At 38.9% G+C, this 14565-nt stretch overlaps 1 protein-coding gene across 1 annotated transcript in view; it reads right to left on the reverse strand.

Annotated features, from left to right (window-relative positions):
- The window catches only part of LRP2 (LDL receptor related protein 2), a 152164-nt gene that overhangs the window by 117520 nt on the left and 20079 nt on the right, over positions 1-14565 (reverse strand). The window contains exons 2-4 of the mRNA XM_025174591.2: positions 9680-9787; positions 8809-8931; positions 3506-3622 (exon numbers count right to left, since the gene is read on the reverse strand). Coding sequence (XP_025030359.2) covers positions 3506-3622; positions 8809-8931; positions 9680-9787 — 348 coding nt within the window. The remainder of the gene's footprint in view (positions 1-3505; positions 3623-8808; positions 8932-9679; positions 9788-14565) is intronic.

The following is a 14565-nucleotide window of genomic DNA, read 5'->3' on the forward strand; positions in this document are numbered from 1 at the left end:
CAGAAGCCTTGTTAAACTAATAAATCAATAAATCTGTGAACTGCCAAATCTTTCCACCATCAAAAATATTCCCATATGAAAAATCCTCTATATAGGGTGTGACAGAAGAGGGCAGTCAGAACAATGGTAGTATTTAGATATTACATCAGTTTATCCAAATTGTAGGCCCTCTCTTACACTAGCATACTTCAAATTCACAGCCTTAATCAGTGCAATAATCCTAGTTTTATGTCCTACACTCACAGACATCCTTCTGTTGGAGATGGTTGTCAACACCAATACTCTTAATTAGTGGCTGTTGAAAGATATATAGCATTTCTTTGGTCCAAAGCAAAATATGTCATTCTGTAACAATCCCAGGATTTACTGACTCCTAGATTACTAAACAGAAACCAAGAATTAACCCTGGCTTTACCAAGTAGCTGTGCAAAACACTTATCATCTTGAAGGCCATTTGGTTGACTTGATTGAAAATAGGTTTCAGTTTGAACAGATAAAGCTTTGCCACAATGGCTTCGCATAGTTTGCATCTTATGTTCCTGTGTTTTAATACTTTGGTGAAAGTATTTGTTTGGGAAAAGGCTGCAAAACTCCAAGGCTAAAGGCTGCCAGGAATGGCAGAGTCATAGATACAGCAGGAGAGATTTCACTGCATTTACATACTGCCCTCTTCAATAGCTTAATCAAAACAATTGCCCTGCTGTGCTAAACCAAGTTTGGGAACTCTGGCCAAAAGTAAATGCCTTCTTGATTTCCAAGTCACACCAACCATGCCAGGCAACAGTTACCATTAAATTGATCAATCTACAGTTTTACTAGAAACACTTTTCAACTCTAAAGTGGTCTCATTTCAAAACAGATCAGCAAATTATTGCTGGGCAGCTCTTGTGATTATTTTATTCCATATAACTCTACCTTGATGTCTTTCAGAATCATGGTTTGACAAGGGTTAAAGCTTTAGCTTTAATTCAGTCAGATAGCCAAGAAACTCCTTCTATTCTATCCTGAGTACAATCCAAAACAATGGTACCTTTTAACATTCATGTTAGGGCCAATAACTCCCCAATTAGTTAGGACAATGAGTCACTAGCTCTTGGGACTGTTGGGCTCAATATGGACAAATAGCTGTTGGATGGTTCATTTACTCGATGATCAAGCTCAGTTCTCTTGACTCTTCTTAGCGTGTTCTTCAAGATCTTCACTAGGTTTTCCCTTTTCAACTTTGGAACTCTGCTCATGTTTCCAGGCCAGTATTCTTTTCTTGCTCTCTTTACCTGGAACCAACTCAAGACTTGCCCAACTAATTTATGTATCAGTTGATTTATAGATCCAGATAGTGCTTCACCTCCTGCGTGAAGTCCACATTATGTCTCACAAGCCAACTTTCATTTCTGATGAGCAATCCTTATGAATTCTTTGCTGGAAATGAGCCATCAACATGGATGAATATTAGTCATATTATAATTTGCAGGAATGGAAGGCAGAAACTGATTTATTTATTTATTTATATTTCAAATTTAAACACCACCCATCCCACGAGGAAGTGACTCTGGGCAGTTTACTATAAAAATAGCAAATAAATATTAGTTAAAATAGAATAAAAATGGAATAAAAATCCAATAAAACCAAATACATACATAAATAATAATATTTTCCAAGATGCTGGTGATCGAAAATATATTAACATATGGGAGCATCTTCAAGGTGCTAGCCACCCCCAGGGTTGGTTGCCCCTTTTCTCACCCCATGCCAGTTGGCAGAGCCAGGGCTTGACTGCTTTCCGGAAGGTCAAGAGAGTAGGGGCCTGCCTCACCTCTGTGGGGAGGGTATTCCATAGGGCAGCGGCCACGGCAGAGAAGACCTGCCAGTCGACATTCTTTCATTGACGGGGTCCGCAGCATACCCTCTCTGCTTGACCAGGAGGGACAGGTCAATATAATGGGGGTGAGACAGTCCCTCAGGTAACCTGGTCCCATGCCATGTAAGGCTATATTGCTATAATGTTTATGCTTCTCTGTTTAATTTTTTCTATCCTACCCTACTTTTACCTGTTCCCTCCTAATAATTAAAGCTGGAAACCATCAGTTACTACGTATTGGTTGACATGAAAGAGTATGTTTTCTCATAACTGTTTTTCTTCTTTTTAACTGCGTGCTTACTATATTATTGTACAAAAATATTTCAACCTACTAAGTAATGCTAGTACAGTACCCTCAATTTATTCTCATACCCCGTAATGTATATCATAAAGGAATTTTAAAATGAAATATTGCTCACTCTTAGTTTAATGGCTTATTTGCTTGTTTTATGGTGAAACAGCTGGAACATTGTGCTCAGGTTTTTCAGGGTCTCGGGTCAAGTGCAACCACCTGCTGGCTCTGACTCTTGGCTAGATTCTTTCCCTTGCCTCCTTCCTCCAGTTCTCCCACCATTCTCCATCTGTGTTATTTTCCTTGGAAAAAGCCCAAGGAACAAATAGTTTCAAGCTCTTCTGTTCTATCCAATTCTATTTTGCAGTACGTTCAAAGAGCTTAACTTCCCCAGGTGTTATTAAGTCTCTATTACCCAGAGTCTAATTATATTTGTCTGATTCTGAACTATCTGAACCATATCTTTCTTCTGAGAGGTTTCTAGACAAACTAATATTCAAGGATGTCTAGACAACCAAGGTGATTATCCCATTTTGAATTTGTGATTAAAAGTCTGAACACTGTGCCCCTCCTGGCCATCTTCAGGTATCTATGATGAAGACAAGAGGTCCTTGTGTTCCTTCACTTTCCATCAGTTAATAAATTTCTCTCTTTCTCCTTTAGCCATCCACTCTGCAGCTCTAGCAGAGCTGCTGTACAAAGGCCCTCTGATGTGTCGCTTTCTAAGCCTCAGCTTGCCATTTCCTGAACATCCTCCCTGCCCCCCCTTTTCCTCTTTGACAAATGGTTTTTCCTTGTCGATTTCTGTATGGGATCAGAAATCAAAAGTTTTACTTTTTGCAATCTCATTCCAAGCATGGCAAGCAAAGATAATCCAAACAGAATATCAATGTGTTTCGTTTCTATTATTTCTTCCAGGCATATGTGCATACAATCAATTTTCAGGGGGAGTACATTTACTTGCAATATCTCTGTTATAGAATCACCATCCTCATCTTGTTCAGCTCCTAAAGCCCAAACCCAGTATATTTGCATGTCCCAACCTTCACCCCCCAAAATTGCTTATGTAATTTGGAGTTCTGGCCTATTTTAACATCAGAAAAAAGAGAAAGATTCTCCCTAACCTTAGCCCATTACAGAGCAACAGTATAGTTTATTAAATCTCAGAACAATGTAACCGTTATGAGCACATCCTCACTAATCCTTGAAAGAATCTGTGGTGAAATGTTGATAACAAGAAGAATATTGTGTTCATTTCTGTCCATCAACAAATTCTTAATCTTACAAATTGATTAACAAGCTAGCGAGAGAAGGGCTGAAACCAAATCTACTGCAAAAGATTTAAAAGCACTCACGGCAGCTTCTTTCATCCGTTCCGTCTGTGCAGTCCCTCACATGGTCACACCGGTACCCGCTTGGGATGCACTGGCCATTGGAACATGTAAACTGCTGACTGGAGCACGTTCGCCCAGCTGCAAGAAATATTTTGATTACAAACACTTCATTTACATACACACACACACACACACACACATCTCCTATCGCTTCTCTATTTCTGAAGATACGTTCATATAGTTTATAGTTTTCAAATGAACAATAATCATTTCATTTATATGGCTATCATTACAAAAGCTTCTCTGCCACTTCAATCATTTTGATGGTAAGTGGCTTACAGCATAATACAGAATACAGGACAATACATTAAAATTTATCAAAGTTATATAACAATATTACTATCAACATAAATTCAACATAATTATTGTAATATTATCATAAAACCATAACAATATTCAGCCTAAAGAACTGTTATCAAAGATAATATAATGAAAAAGCCAAAACGGATAAATGTAAACTCTTACACTTTCCTAAATGGAGCTTTCATGTCTTGATGTTATTTATGAACTATACAGACATGTTAATATAACTCCTATAAAGCTTACCTAAGAAAGGGAAGGCACAGGAAAGAGCAGACTATCACATAAAATAAGGCCAATTTCAATATTTGTTAGCTAAACCCACTGTAGCTTTCTGCTAATTTTCTAACAATGGTGAGTACAGGTAGTCCTCACTTAATGACCATAATTGGAACTGGCAACTCTGTATCTAAGTGACATGGTCATTAAGCGAGACATCACATGGCAACAGGCTTACGACCTCACTTCCACCATGGTCATTAAGCAAATTAAGTTGTTAACGTGAGACATCACGCAACCACAACTTGCTATTTTACTGCCACTTTCTCCATTGACTCTACTTGTCAGAAGCCGGCCGTGAAGTGCACAAATGGCAATCACATGACCGTGGGAAGCTGTGACAGTCATACATGCCTGCCGGTTGTGAAACATTTGAATCTCAATCACATGACCACAGGGACACTGCAACAGTTGTAAGTACAAAAACCACCCATAAAATTTATTTATTTATTTTATTTCTATAGCTGCCCATCTCCACAAGTGAATAAAGTTTATTTATTTATTTTATTTCTATAGCTGCCCATCTCAACAACTTTTACTTTTTCAGCACCAGCATAACTTGAAACAGTCGCTAAACAGGGCAGTCATTAAGTGGAGACTACCTGCACCTGGACCAATTAACTACTTAACTGACCTTAGTCTGCCTTTGAAAAGAGACTGAACCAATACTTAGGACTAATCAAGTGGGCATATTATTCACATTTGTATAAGTACATAGGTGGGTTACTTTTACTGTTTCAAAACTTTAAGGTGGCCCCTATATTCCCATCCTTTATTTTTCATGAACTAATTCCAGATAATATGTTACTGTGGCTATAATTCATCATCTATTGGTGAAAAAAATCTTATCTATCAGGGAATGTAACTCACTGATGTAAAGAAGGATTCTCCAATGAAGATGTAATCTTACAGCAATTTAGCTATCTTTAACTGCCCTTTCTAGCCTAGTCTGTTTGTGCCTCTCAGCTGTATGTTAAGTGTTATTGTTTGTTTAGATTATAAATTCTTTGAAGCTTTTATTACACTTGTGCAAGACTCAAGGCAACCAAATGTTGGCCTGTGAGGAATCCACAAGCAGGAAGGACACAGGACCACCTGAGGAATCAAGCCATGCTGTTCGGTATATATCCTTTAATACACTGGATTGCTCTTCTGCTCTGTGCTTTCTGAACCAATACATTATACCAGGATCTACCTTCTAGATGCTAACAAACCACAGTTCCTAACAGTCCAAACCAGTATGGCCAACAGTGAGTTCCTGTAATTCAGGAACATCTGGAAAATCATTGATTCTCATATCTATATCTATCTATATCTATATAGATATATAAAAATAAATAAAATATGTGAATGCCTGGCGCTATACAAAGTCAACAAGACACTAAAGACTGTCCTCAAGAACTCAGTGGGACTGTGGAGGACAACACTGGAAGTCAACACAAGACAGCTCGCACAAGTGGCCATCGAGTACGGCATATAGAAAGATGATGCACTGTCCCTGCTGCTGTTCTGCGTAGGCTTGAACCCCTAAGCCAGATAATCACAAGGATTGGATACGGATACTTGGATATGGATACAGGTTCAAGACTGGAACTACCATCAGCCACCTCCTCTACATGGATGACATCAAGCTGTATGCTAAGAGTGAATAAGACATCAACTTGCTGATCCAACTGACACACATCTACAATGAGGACATTGGGATGTCATTTGGACTGGAGAAGTGTGGCCAGATGGTAGTAAAGAGAGGGAAGGTAGTTAAGACTGATGGGGTAGAACTACCAGTGGGCAATATAGCAGACATAGAGACCAGCTACAAGTACCTTGGCATCCCACAGTCACATGGGAACCACGATGAGGAGGCAAGGAAGACAGCAACATCCAAGTACCATCAAAGGATAAGACAGGTCTTGAAGAGCCAGCTCAATGGGAAGAACACGATCTACACCATCAACATGTATGCCTTGCCAGTCATCAGATACCCTTCCAGTATAGTGAGCTGGCCAAAGGAGGACATGGAGGCTGCCAATGTGAAGACCTGGAAGTGCTTCACAATGTACGGAGGTTTCCACCCCAAGTCCAACACTCAGAAACTGTACACCAGCTGGAAAGAGGGCAGGCGGGGTCTGGTGAGTGCCAAAGCCACTATCCTGAATGAAACCCAGAGCATCCAGGAGTACATCAGTAAGATGGCACCCAAAGATGAGTTGCTGAGAGAATGCCTGAAGCACCAGCAGACATGGAAGGAAGTTCAAGCAGAGGAAGTGCCATGGCAAGACAAGACCCTGCCTGGGAAGTACATCGACAGGTAACTGAGATGGCTGACATCGGGAAATCCTACCAGTGGCTGGAAAGGGCTGCACTAAAAAACAGCACTGAGGCACTGATCATAGCTGCACAAGAACAGGCACTAAGCACCAGATCCATAGAAGCAGAGGTCTATCACACTAGAGAGGACCCAAGGTGCAGATTGTGCAAAGAGGCCTCAGAGATAGTCCAACACATATTGAGAAGGTGAAAGATGCAGGCAGAAACAGCATATACTGAACAGCACCACCAAGTAGCTGGCACTTTGTACAGGAACATCTGCACAGTATATGGGCTAGACCCTCCCAAGTCCAGATGGGAGATTCCACAAAGGTCGTGGAGAATAACAAGGCTAAGATCCTGTGGAACTTCCAGATCCAGAGGGACAGGCAGGTACTCACCAAGTAACATCATGGTAGTAAACAAGGACCAGAAGACAGCAGTGGTGATAGATGTAGCAGTGCCATGTGACAGCAACATCAGGAAGAAGGAGTATGAGAAACTGGAGGAGTACCAGGGCCTGAAGGAGGAACTAGAGAGGATGTGGAAAGCAAAGGCCAAAGTGATCCCAGTGGTGGTAGGAGCACTCGGGGCCATGACTCCTAAGCTGGGAGAGTGGCTCCAACAGATCCCAGGAACAACATCAGAGCTCTCTGTCCAGAAGAGTGCAGTGCTAGGAACAGCTAAGATACTGCGCAGAACCCTCAGACTCCCAGGCCTCTGGTAGAGGACCCGAGACTGAGGAAGACACATACCACCCATAGGGGTAAGAGGGGATTTTTTTTTAATACACACACACACACACACACACACACACACAAAGTACACTGCATAGTTTTTGTCACCATAATAAGAAGTGTTCACAAGATAAATAAAGTTTTTTTGTGGATGTAAATCTTGGTTGATACACTAATGTTTATAGATGCACAATGAACAGATGAAGAGAGGCAACACTATAGTACCTTTTCACTGCACAAAGAATAATACTGAAGAGTATATTCAAATGACCCAAGGTAGCAAATCATGTGATTTCCTAACACTGATTCAAAACAGGTGAAAGACTTTACAATAAAGCCACTTTACAAAGGAATTGTGTTAATGTTCACAAAGGTCAGAAGTCAGTTGAAACTTGGATTTGAAATGTCACTGGATTTTGCCCTTTACTGACTTCCTAGTAGATAATATGTAACTACTAGTGATTATAGCTCCTATTGAAAAGGTAAGGAGGACAAAAAACAAGATGAGGTTGTGTCTCTCTTTGGGAAGGAACTATAATAAAAATCTTTGCGTTATCCTGGGTCAATAGTTCAAAAAAATATCTGTACTACAACTGGGGAAACCATTTCCCAGAAAGTGAACAAAATATAGCCTAGATTAGCAAGACTCGAAAATACTGCAGAGCAAGGAAAAAAAGTGAACTTTATCATAACCAAAGTATTCTACTTACAACCTACTCAAACCCTAAACCTGAGGGGAACTACAAATCCAATCCAGAATGCTTCCACTGGCTGAAACAAATCTGAAAGGTGAGGAAGTCAACTGTTTGTAGAGTAGCATAAACAACCTAGAAGTCAAGATTCTAGTAATGAATATGTACTGAGTTTGAAAAGATAGTGAAATATACTGAAAACCATTTTACATAGAAAATTAGGATGCTTGAAGAATTCAACATTGAAGAATTCCAGTAAGAACTAGACCACATCCACTGGATCGCAATGTACTTATCATTCAGATTTTCTATTTCTCCAAATGTTACAATGGAATTCACAGCACAAAAATATCAAGTACACATGTGTATTTTAAGATAAAACATGTTTAGAAATGTGTAGCTGGAGTAAAATATGTGGCAAATAAATATGCTTAAATTTAAATCCCCTTAAACACATTCTTTCTTACAGATTTTAACACTGCAATTCTATTTGGAAAAGAAATAGGACAGAACAACGTAAAAGTGAGATGGGTTGGAAACAGACTGATCTATCTTTATACCAAAAATTAAAAAATTAACATCACTTTATTTACTCCAATAATCAGAATTCACAATATTCAACTGAAATATTGAGAAATGTTCTTTAGTACAACATTCAATGACACATTATTCGACAGCAATTGTGCAAAAAATCTAAAGATAAAGGGATTCAAATCAGAAAAGAAAGGATGCACTTAATAAGGACCATTAGAAGCAACCCTATATCAACTCAGCCCATTGGTCCATGAAGCTCAGGACACATATTCTGAATGGAAAAAGCTTTCTTGGATTTTAGACAAGAAACTTTTCCAATTCCATTCTGGAAATGCCAGAGATTGAATTAGACTATCTGCAACCAAAACGTGCCATTCTAGTGAGCTATGGGGTTCATTACTAGGTCATAACTTACGACACTGCTGATGTTCATCAGAGCCATCTTCACAGTCTTCTTCATCATCACAGACCCATGACTGAGGAATGCATTCTCCATCACTGTGACACTGAAACTGATTTCCTTCACAGCTTGGATGTGCTAAAATGGACAAATTGTGTTTGAATGTTTTGGTTCAGATGTTATATGAATAAAGATTTGTCTTGTAGTTGTACAAAATGGTTTTTGAAGCATTAAAACCCTAATCTAATCATGATTTCTAGTCATAACTCTAGAAATGTATACTAGACACCTTGCCACATGATTAAGAAATCAGCAAGTTAGGAATGTCAGACAGCTGGGTTCAAATTTCTTACTGAGCCATAATGTGGTTTGTTTTTTGCCTTTGTGCCATGTTTAAACCCAGCTATTGTGACCAATTCAACAAATGAACAATATGTGATCCCAGCCAGTAACAGATGTCACTACTACATAAAGAACAGCCCTGCTGGAGTAGACCAAAAAGTCTACCTGGTTCATGTGCAGTTTCCAACCAAATACCTGATTATCCACCCCCTCCAACACACACACAAACACAAACATTTCCATACTGAAATCCTCAGTATCCTGGTTGTTGTTTAATTAGTATGCTTAATAGCCTTTAAAAGTTCTGCTTATCATGAAGACATCTCAACCTTCCTAAAAAACAGCTATGGTTTGGTCACCTTTCCCCAATTTAAGTCTCCAGAACGTCTCATCTCTAACATTTCCTGGCCCTGCTGGCAATGGGTGAGGAAGCTTATACTTCCAAACTTCTGGGGGGTAGTATTTTAAGGAAGATTATTAGCTGTAGCGGAAGGCTGATGTTTGGAAAAGACCAAATGCATTAAATAAGCTTAATTCGACTTACGACAGCCAGCTTCATCCGTGTCATCTGAACAGTCTCTTGCTCCATCACATCTCCAGTCTGCAGGAATGCAGCGCCCATTTCCACAACGAAATTGTCCACTCTCACATCCTGCAACCAAGCCATAAAATGCATGCTGTTATTTTTTTTTAATTAAGCATGAAGTGGATAATATTACTATTAGTACCAACAATTTATATTATGTTTCCTCATCACAAATGGACAAATTCTTATTACAGCAGGTCAATGCAACTGGAGAAAATATAACTGCAAATCACATCTGAATCAGCACAAAACACATAACTCTCTACACAAAATACTATCTACCTGTTCAGAATTTTGAAGAGTGACACACAGTGTTAAAGAGAAAAGAAAACATCATGATAAAGCAAACATTCCAAGTGTTTTACCTATTCGCAAAAACAATCTATGAGTTTATATGTATCTGTGTTCTGCCTTCTGATACACCTGTAAATATATAATAAGCAGGTCAGGTCTTTAATCAGCCTAATAATAAAACAAAGTTTTCTTCTTTGGTGAGCATTTATAGAAGTTGCATTCAACACTGTTTAGTGTTGAATGTGATTTGGTTGTTTTTGTCTTGAAGTGATTTGTAAATGGGGCTAGTGAATTAACAGTGTTTAGCTTTAGAATAGTGAGCAGTTTGAGACTATGTCTGCTGCTGGTGTACCGATTGCAGCTACAATGTAGTTTGTGGTTTTCTGACTTATTCCTGATCTGGGTCTGTACCATCTCATCCACAGAGATGAAATACGAGCAGATTTTTAAAAATGAAGTGATGAGCCAGGAGCTGGCTAAACAACTTACTTACTTATTTATGTATCATATTTATATAGCAATACTTCACTCATTTGCAGGAGTCATCCTTGTTTGTTGTTGGTATGGTCAAAAAGCTTTGGTTAAATCACTCTAAAAATTTACTTCAGAATTTCCCCGTCCATGCCTTTATAGAACAATTAGTAAGGGGCATCTAAAAATTCATACTGGTTCACACAGCCTATATATTCCCAGTTGGCTTGTCTCACTGACAAGCAAACAAATTAGGAAATGGGTTGATTCATGTATTGTACGAACCCAGTGCCCTTGCTAGCTGAAAAGTCCTTTCCAAACCTGGCTGATCTCAAAAAGCTAAGTAGGATTAGACCGAACTAGTATTTGGATGGTAACCCACAGGTAGCCCAAGAGGACAGGTTACAATGGGAATTAAAAACAAAGCATAAACAAGTCCCAGAAGACGACAATGGCAAGCTACTTCTGTATTGTTGTGAAGAAAATCACATGGATGTGTCTATGAAGTCACCAAGAGTTGAGCTTGACTTAAGACTTTAACTTAAGAACCCTAGTTTCTTGCTCCTAAATAAGCCAAGACTGAAGACCAAAAAAAAAAAATCCAGCTCCTTAGCTTTTTAAGACTGCAGTAATTCGGGATTGCAGTTTCAAATGACAAGCTAAGGAAATCCCCTCTGATTTGTTTAGTCACTTGCATTAGAGGGAGGAGTCATGTTGGACTGCTCTTGATAAACAAATCTCTCTATGCAGTACTTGTTCTACAGAATTATAGGAATTTGTCCTCTTGTTAGTGCTTTAATTAATAACTTCATATCATCCACACAAGCACAGCTGAAGCAGTCTGGCAGCACATTTTAAAATAAATTGTCCAATTCATCTGCCATGGAAATGTAATCGTCTGCAATAGTAACACAGAAAATAATAACATAGGTGGAAAATTTCATAAAATGAATTAGTAACTTAACAAAGAGACTTAATTAGTAACTTAATAAAGGTGACTGTGATTTATGCATTAGTCAAATCTAAAATAAAGCCATTAATTTAACTTCTCCCCACCCTAAGAACTGTAGGGGTGTGCATCTTCATGTGAATAACTTTTACACTATGCCAAAACCTTGAGATAAAATTTGGGCAGGGGGATGTTAAATACATTCAACCAAGTTATTTTTCATGTAGCTTCACCAGCTACAAAGATTGGAAACAGACACCCAAAAGGAAGAAAAAGCCTCTAAATTTATCAAGTTAATATCTTATCTTACTATTCCAGGGTTAGAAATTAATTACGTATTGTAATTTACCTATTTTAACTGAACCAAGCAACTTGGTAAGAGGCCAAGAGATTTGTCACTAACTCCTCAAACATACAAAAAGATCCACAGGAACAACAGGTTAGCTGACCCAGAGAAGCGAGTCAAAAACACAGCTCAGCTATATCCTCCTTTGGGATAGACTATAGGCAAACCACTTTATGCAAGGAATGTTCAAATCTGATTGTCTGGTAGTGACATCCTGATTTATAATGTATCCTGCAAATGGTCAGATAGTTCACTTGGATAAATGGTGGTACAGAGTGGTACAGGAGCATGTTCCACCTAAATACCTTAGAAACAAATGCACGAGGATGGTTGGTGGGGCAGATCTGGGACTGGTGGGGCAGGCCTCTTATCAAGCACCTTTAAAAGCACAACAACCTCCCTTCAAAAATGCCCAGAAGGAATGCACAAACACAAGCTGGAATTTGCAGCCCTTTGACTGAATTCTGTGTTGTATTTGAAAACCACATTCTTTGGTTATTTAAGGAGTGAACTGTTACCCAAACGGAACACAGCTCTATGAGCACTGTGTTCACTTATTACCTTCATGGTAACTTCTTAAGCATGCATAGGAATAACTGGTGCACTTGGATATACATGTGCTATACAATTCTATTTAAACACAGTCCTATGATTTGATTAAATGAAAAAAAGCACATGTATACCAATCTTAACAGACCAGTACTTACCTTCATTCAACACTAAAAATGATCCATCTTTTCATAAGTCACATCGTGAGTGCTGTATCAATGCCTACTATACTTCAGAAAATCCATTGTAATTCATTTAATTATGGCATTGGTCTTTCTAAATGTCATACTCTCAAAATTATTTTATACAAAAGAAAAAATAGCCTAATACTTTCTGTTCACAAAGAAAAGAAATAAAGATCTTTTTGAGTGCTAAACAAAGAACAACTAACACCTCCCCTGGAACGGTTTGTCAGTGGAACATGGGAATTTTCTTTCCCTTGCAGCTCTTTGGATATTCAAAACCTGCTCCAGAGAATTTAGAGAACTCCCCACCCTAAAGTTATTTAGGGGACCCCAAGGGTTGGAAAGTCCTTCTGTGCTTCTGCAACACTAGGTATTGCTCAACAGATTCAAGGAAATTGTCATAAATGGGATCAGAAGTGGGGAAGTTATGAACCTCCCAACATCCTTCACCACTGACCAGGGATTGCTAGAAGCTGTAGTCAACAACATCTGGAAGGCCACAATGAGCCCTAAGTCCATTTGTATTTCAACTATAAACAAGAGTACCAACCTCAACCTAAATATGTGTAATATACAGAAGTTCCCTAGAATTGCTGTATTGATATAAAAGTGAACATATACAGATCTATATTGTATATTGTACATATATTATACATTCAAAAATGAACACTACAAAGGGATATTTCTTAGATCAGACTTTGTCAAAATGCAAGAGATCTGACTACCTACCTAAATGCCAGAGAAAGAATAGACAATAAACCATTTCCCAATAATCACAAGATGTATAATTCAAAGTTCATATCAAAAAGCAACCACATAGGCTAACCAATATTATAGTCATGGGGATGCCTTATACATGTATGCCCAACCTTTCTAAGTCAGCAAGCTCATCTGAATTTTTGAGAGTGTATCATAACTTCCTGATCATTAGAAGTGGTCTTAAGAAAAAAAATAAGCATAACAAAAGGAGAGTATGTATAGCATAGTAATAGAAGCCAAAGAATAGTGTTTCTTAAGCTGTGTAAAGGAGATGAAAAGTCTATTGCAGTTTGCTAACTGATACATAATAAGTACGGTAATGTTTAAGAAGCAAATGCTGAAAGTACAGTGGTACCTCGGGTTACGAACTTAATCCGTTCCGTGACTCTGGTCGCAACCCGAATTGGTCGCAACCCGAAGCAAAATTTCCCAGTGCACTTTCTTTGGAGCCATGCTAACAAGCACACCAAAAACCTTCACAGAACGCCACAAAACACACCACAAGCCTCACCGAACGTCTCCTTGCTACCACGATCTCGCCCACAGGAAGCCGCGACCGCGTGGCAGCAGGGAAAATGGCCGCGGATCCGGTTCGTAACCCGAGGCGGAGTTCGCAAACCGAGGTAAATTTTTGCGGCCAGAGCTGGTTGTAACCCGAAAAGTTCGTTAACAGAGGCGTTCGAAACCCGAGGTACCACTGTATTTGAATACTGTCCTCTTGCTTCAGGTAAGAATCTATGGCAAATAGTTCTCAAAATCTACAGCAGTTCTATAAAACTACAAATATTATGGTCAAACATAGGCTGCTCTCCAAAAGTCTGAGGGCCAAACTAAAGCACTATCTATATGAAACTAATTAGCCTTTTGTTGTATGATATTTTGTTATTAAAAATCTGTGGGAAAGCAGTGCTGATAGAGAGGGAAGGATCTGAGAAAGATCTTCTCTTGAAGCTTTTATTTGCATTTGAAAGGGAAACTCCACTGGCACCAATAGGCGGTTGAAAGCTACTCACAAGCATACAGTAGCTTCACAAAAACAATATCTGATAAGAACTTAGTGCTGTACAGGAAACAAAGAAATTCTCCCTCTTACATCCCCCAATGCAGAGGCTGCTCAATCTTTCTTCAAAGCAGTGTCTGCGTAACAGAAGAGCTCCATACTGACTCTTTACGTAAGGTTATGTCTAATTTGACCTTCTGTCGATCCATAGGCTTTCAAACTGCTGGTCATCATATCACATATATTCATCACAAACTCAGTTTTTAGAGTGCAGCTGCTTAGGTGGTCAAG

The sequence above is a fragment of the Python bivittatus genome, unplaced genomic scaffold, assembly GCF_059951505.1.
Source record: "Python bivittatus isolate LINGU-HERP-01145 unplaced genomic scaffold, Pbiv_v1 ctg000480_np1212, whole genome shotgun sequence".
Classification (NCBI taxonomy): domain Eukaryota; kingdom Metazoa; phylum Chordata; class Lepidosauria; order Squamata; family Pythonidae; genus Python; species Python bivittatus.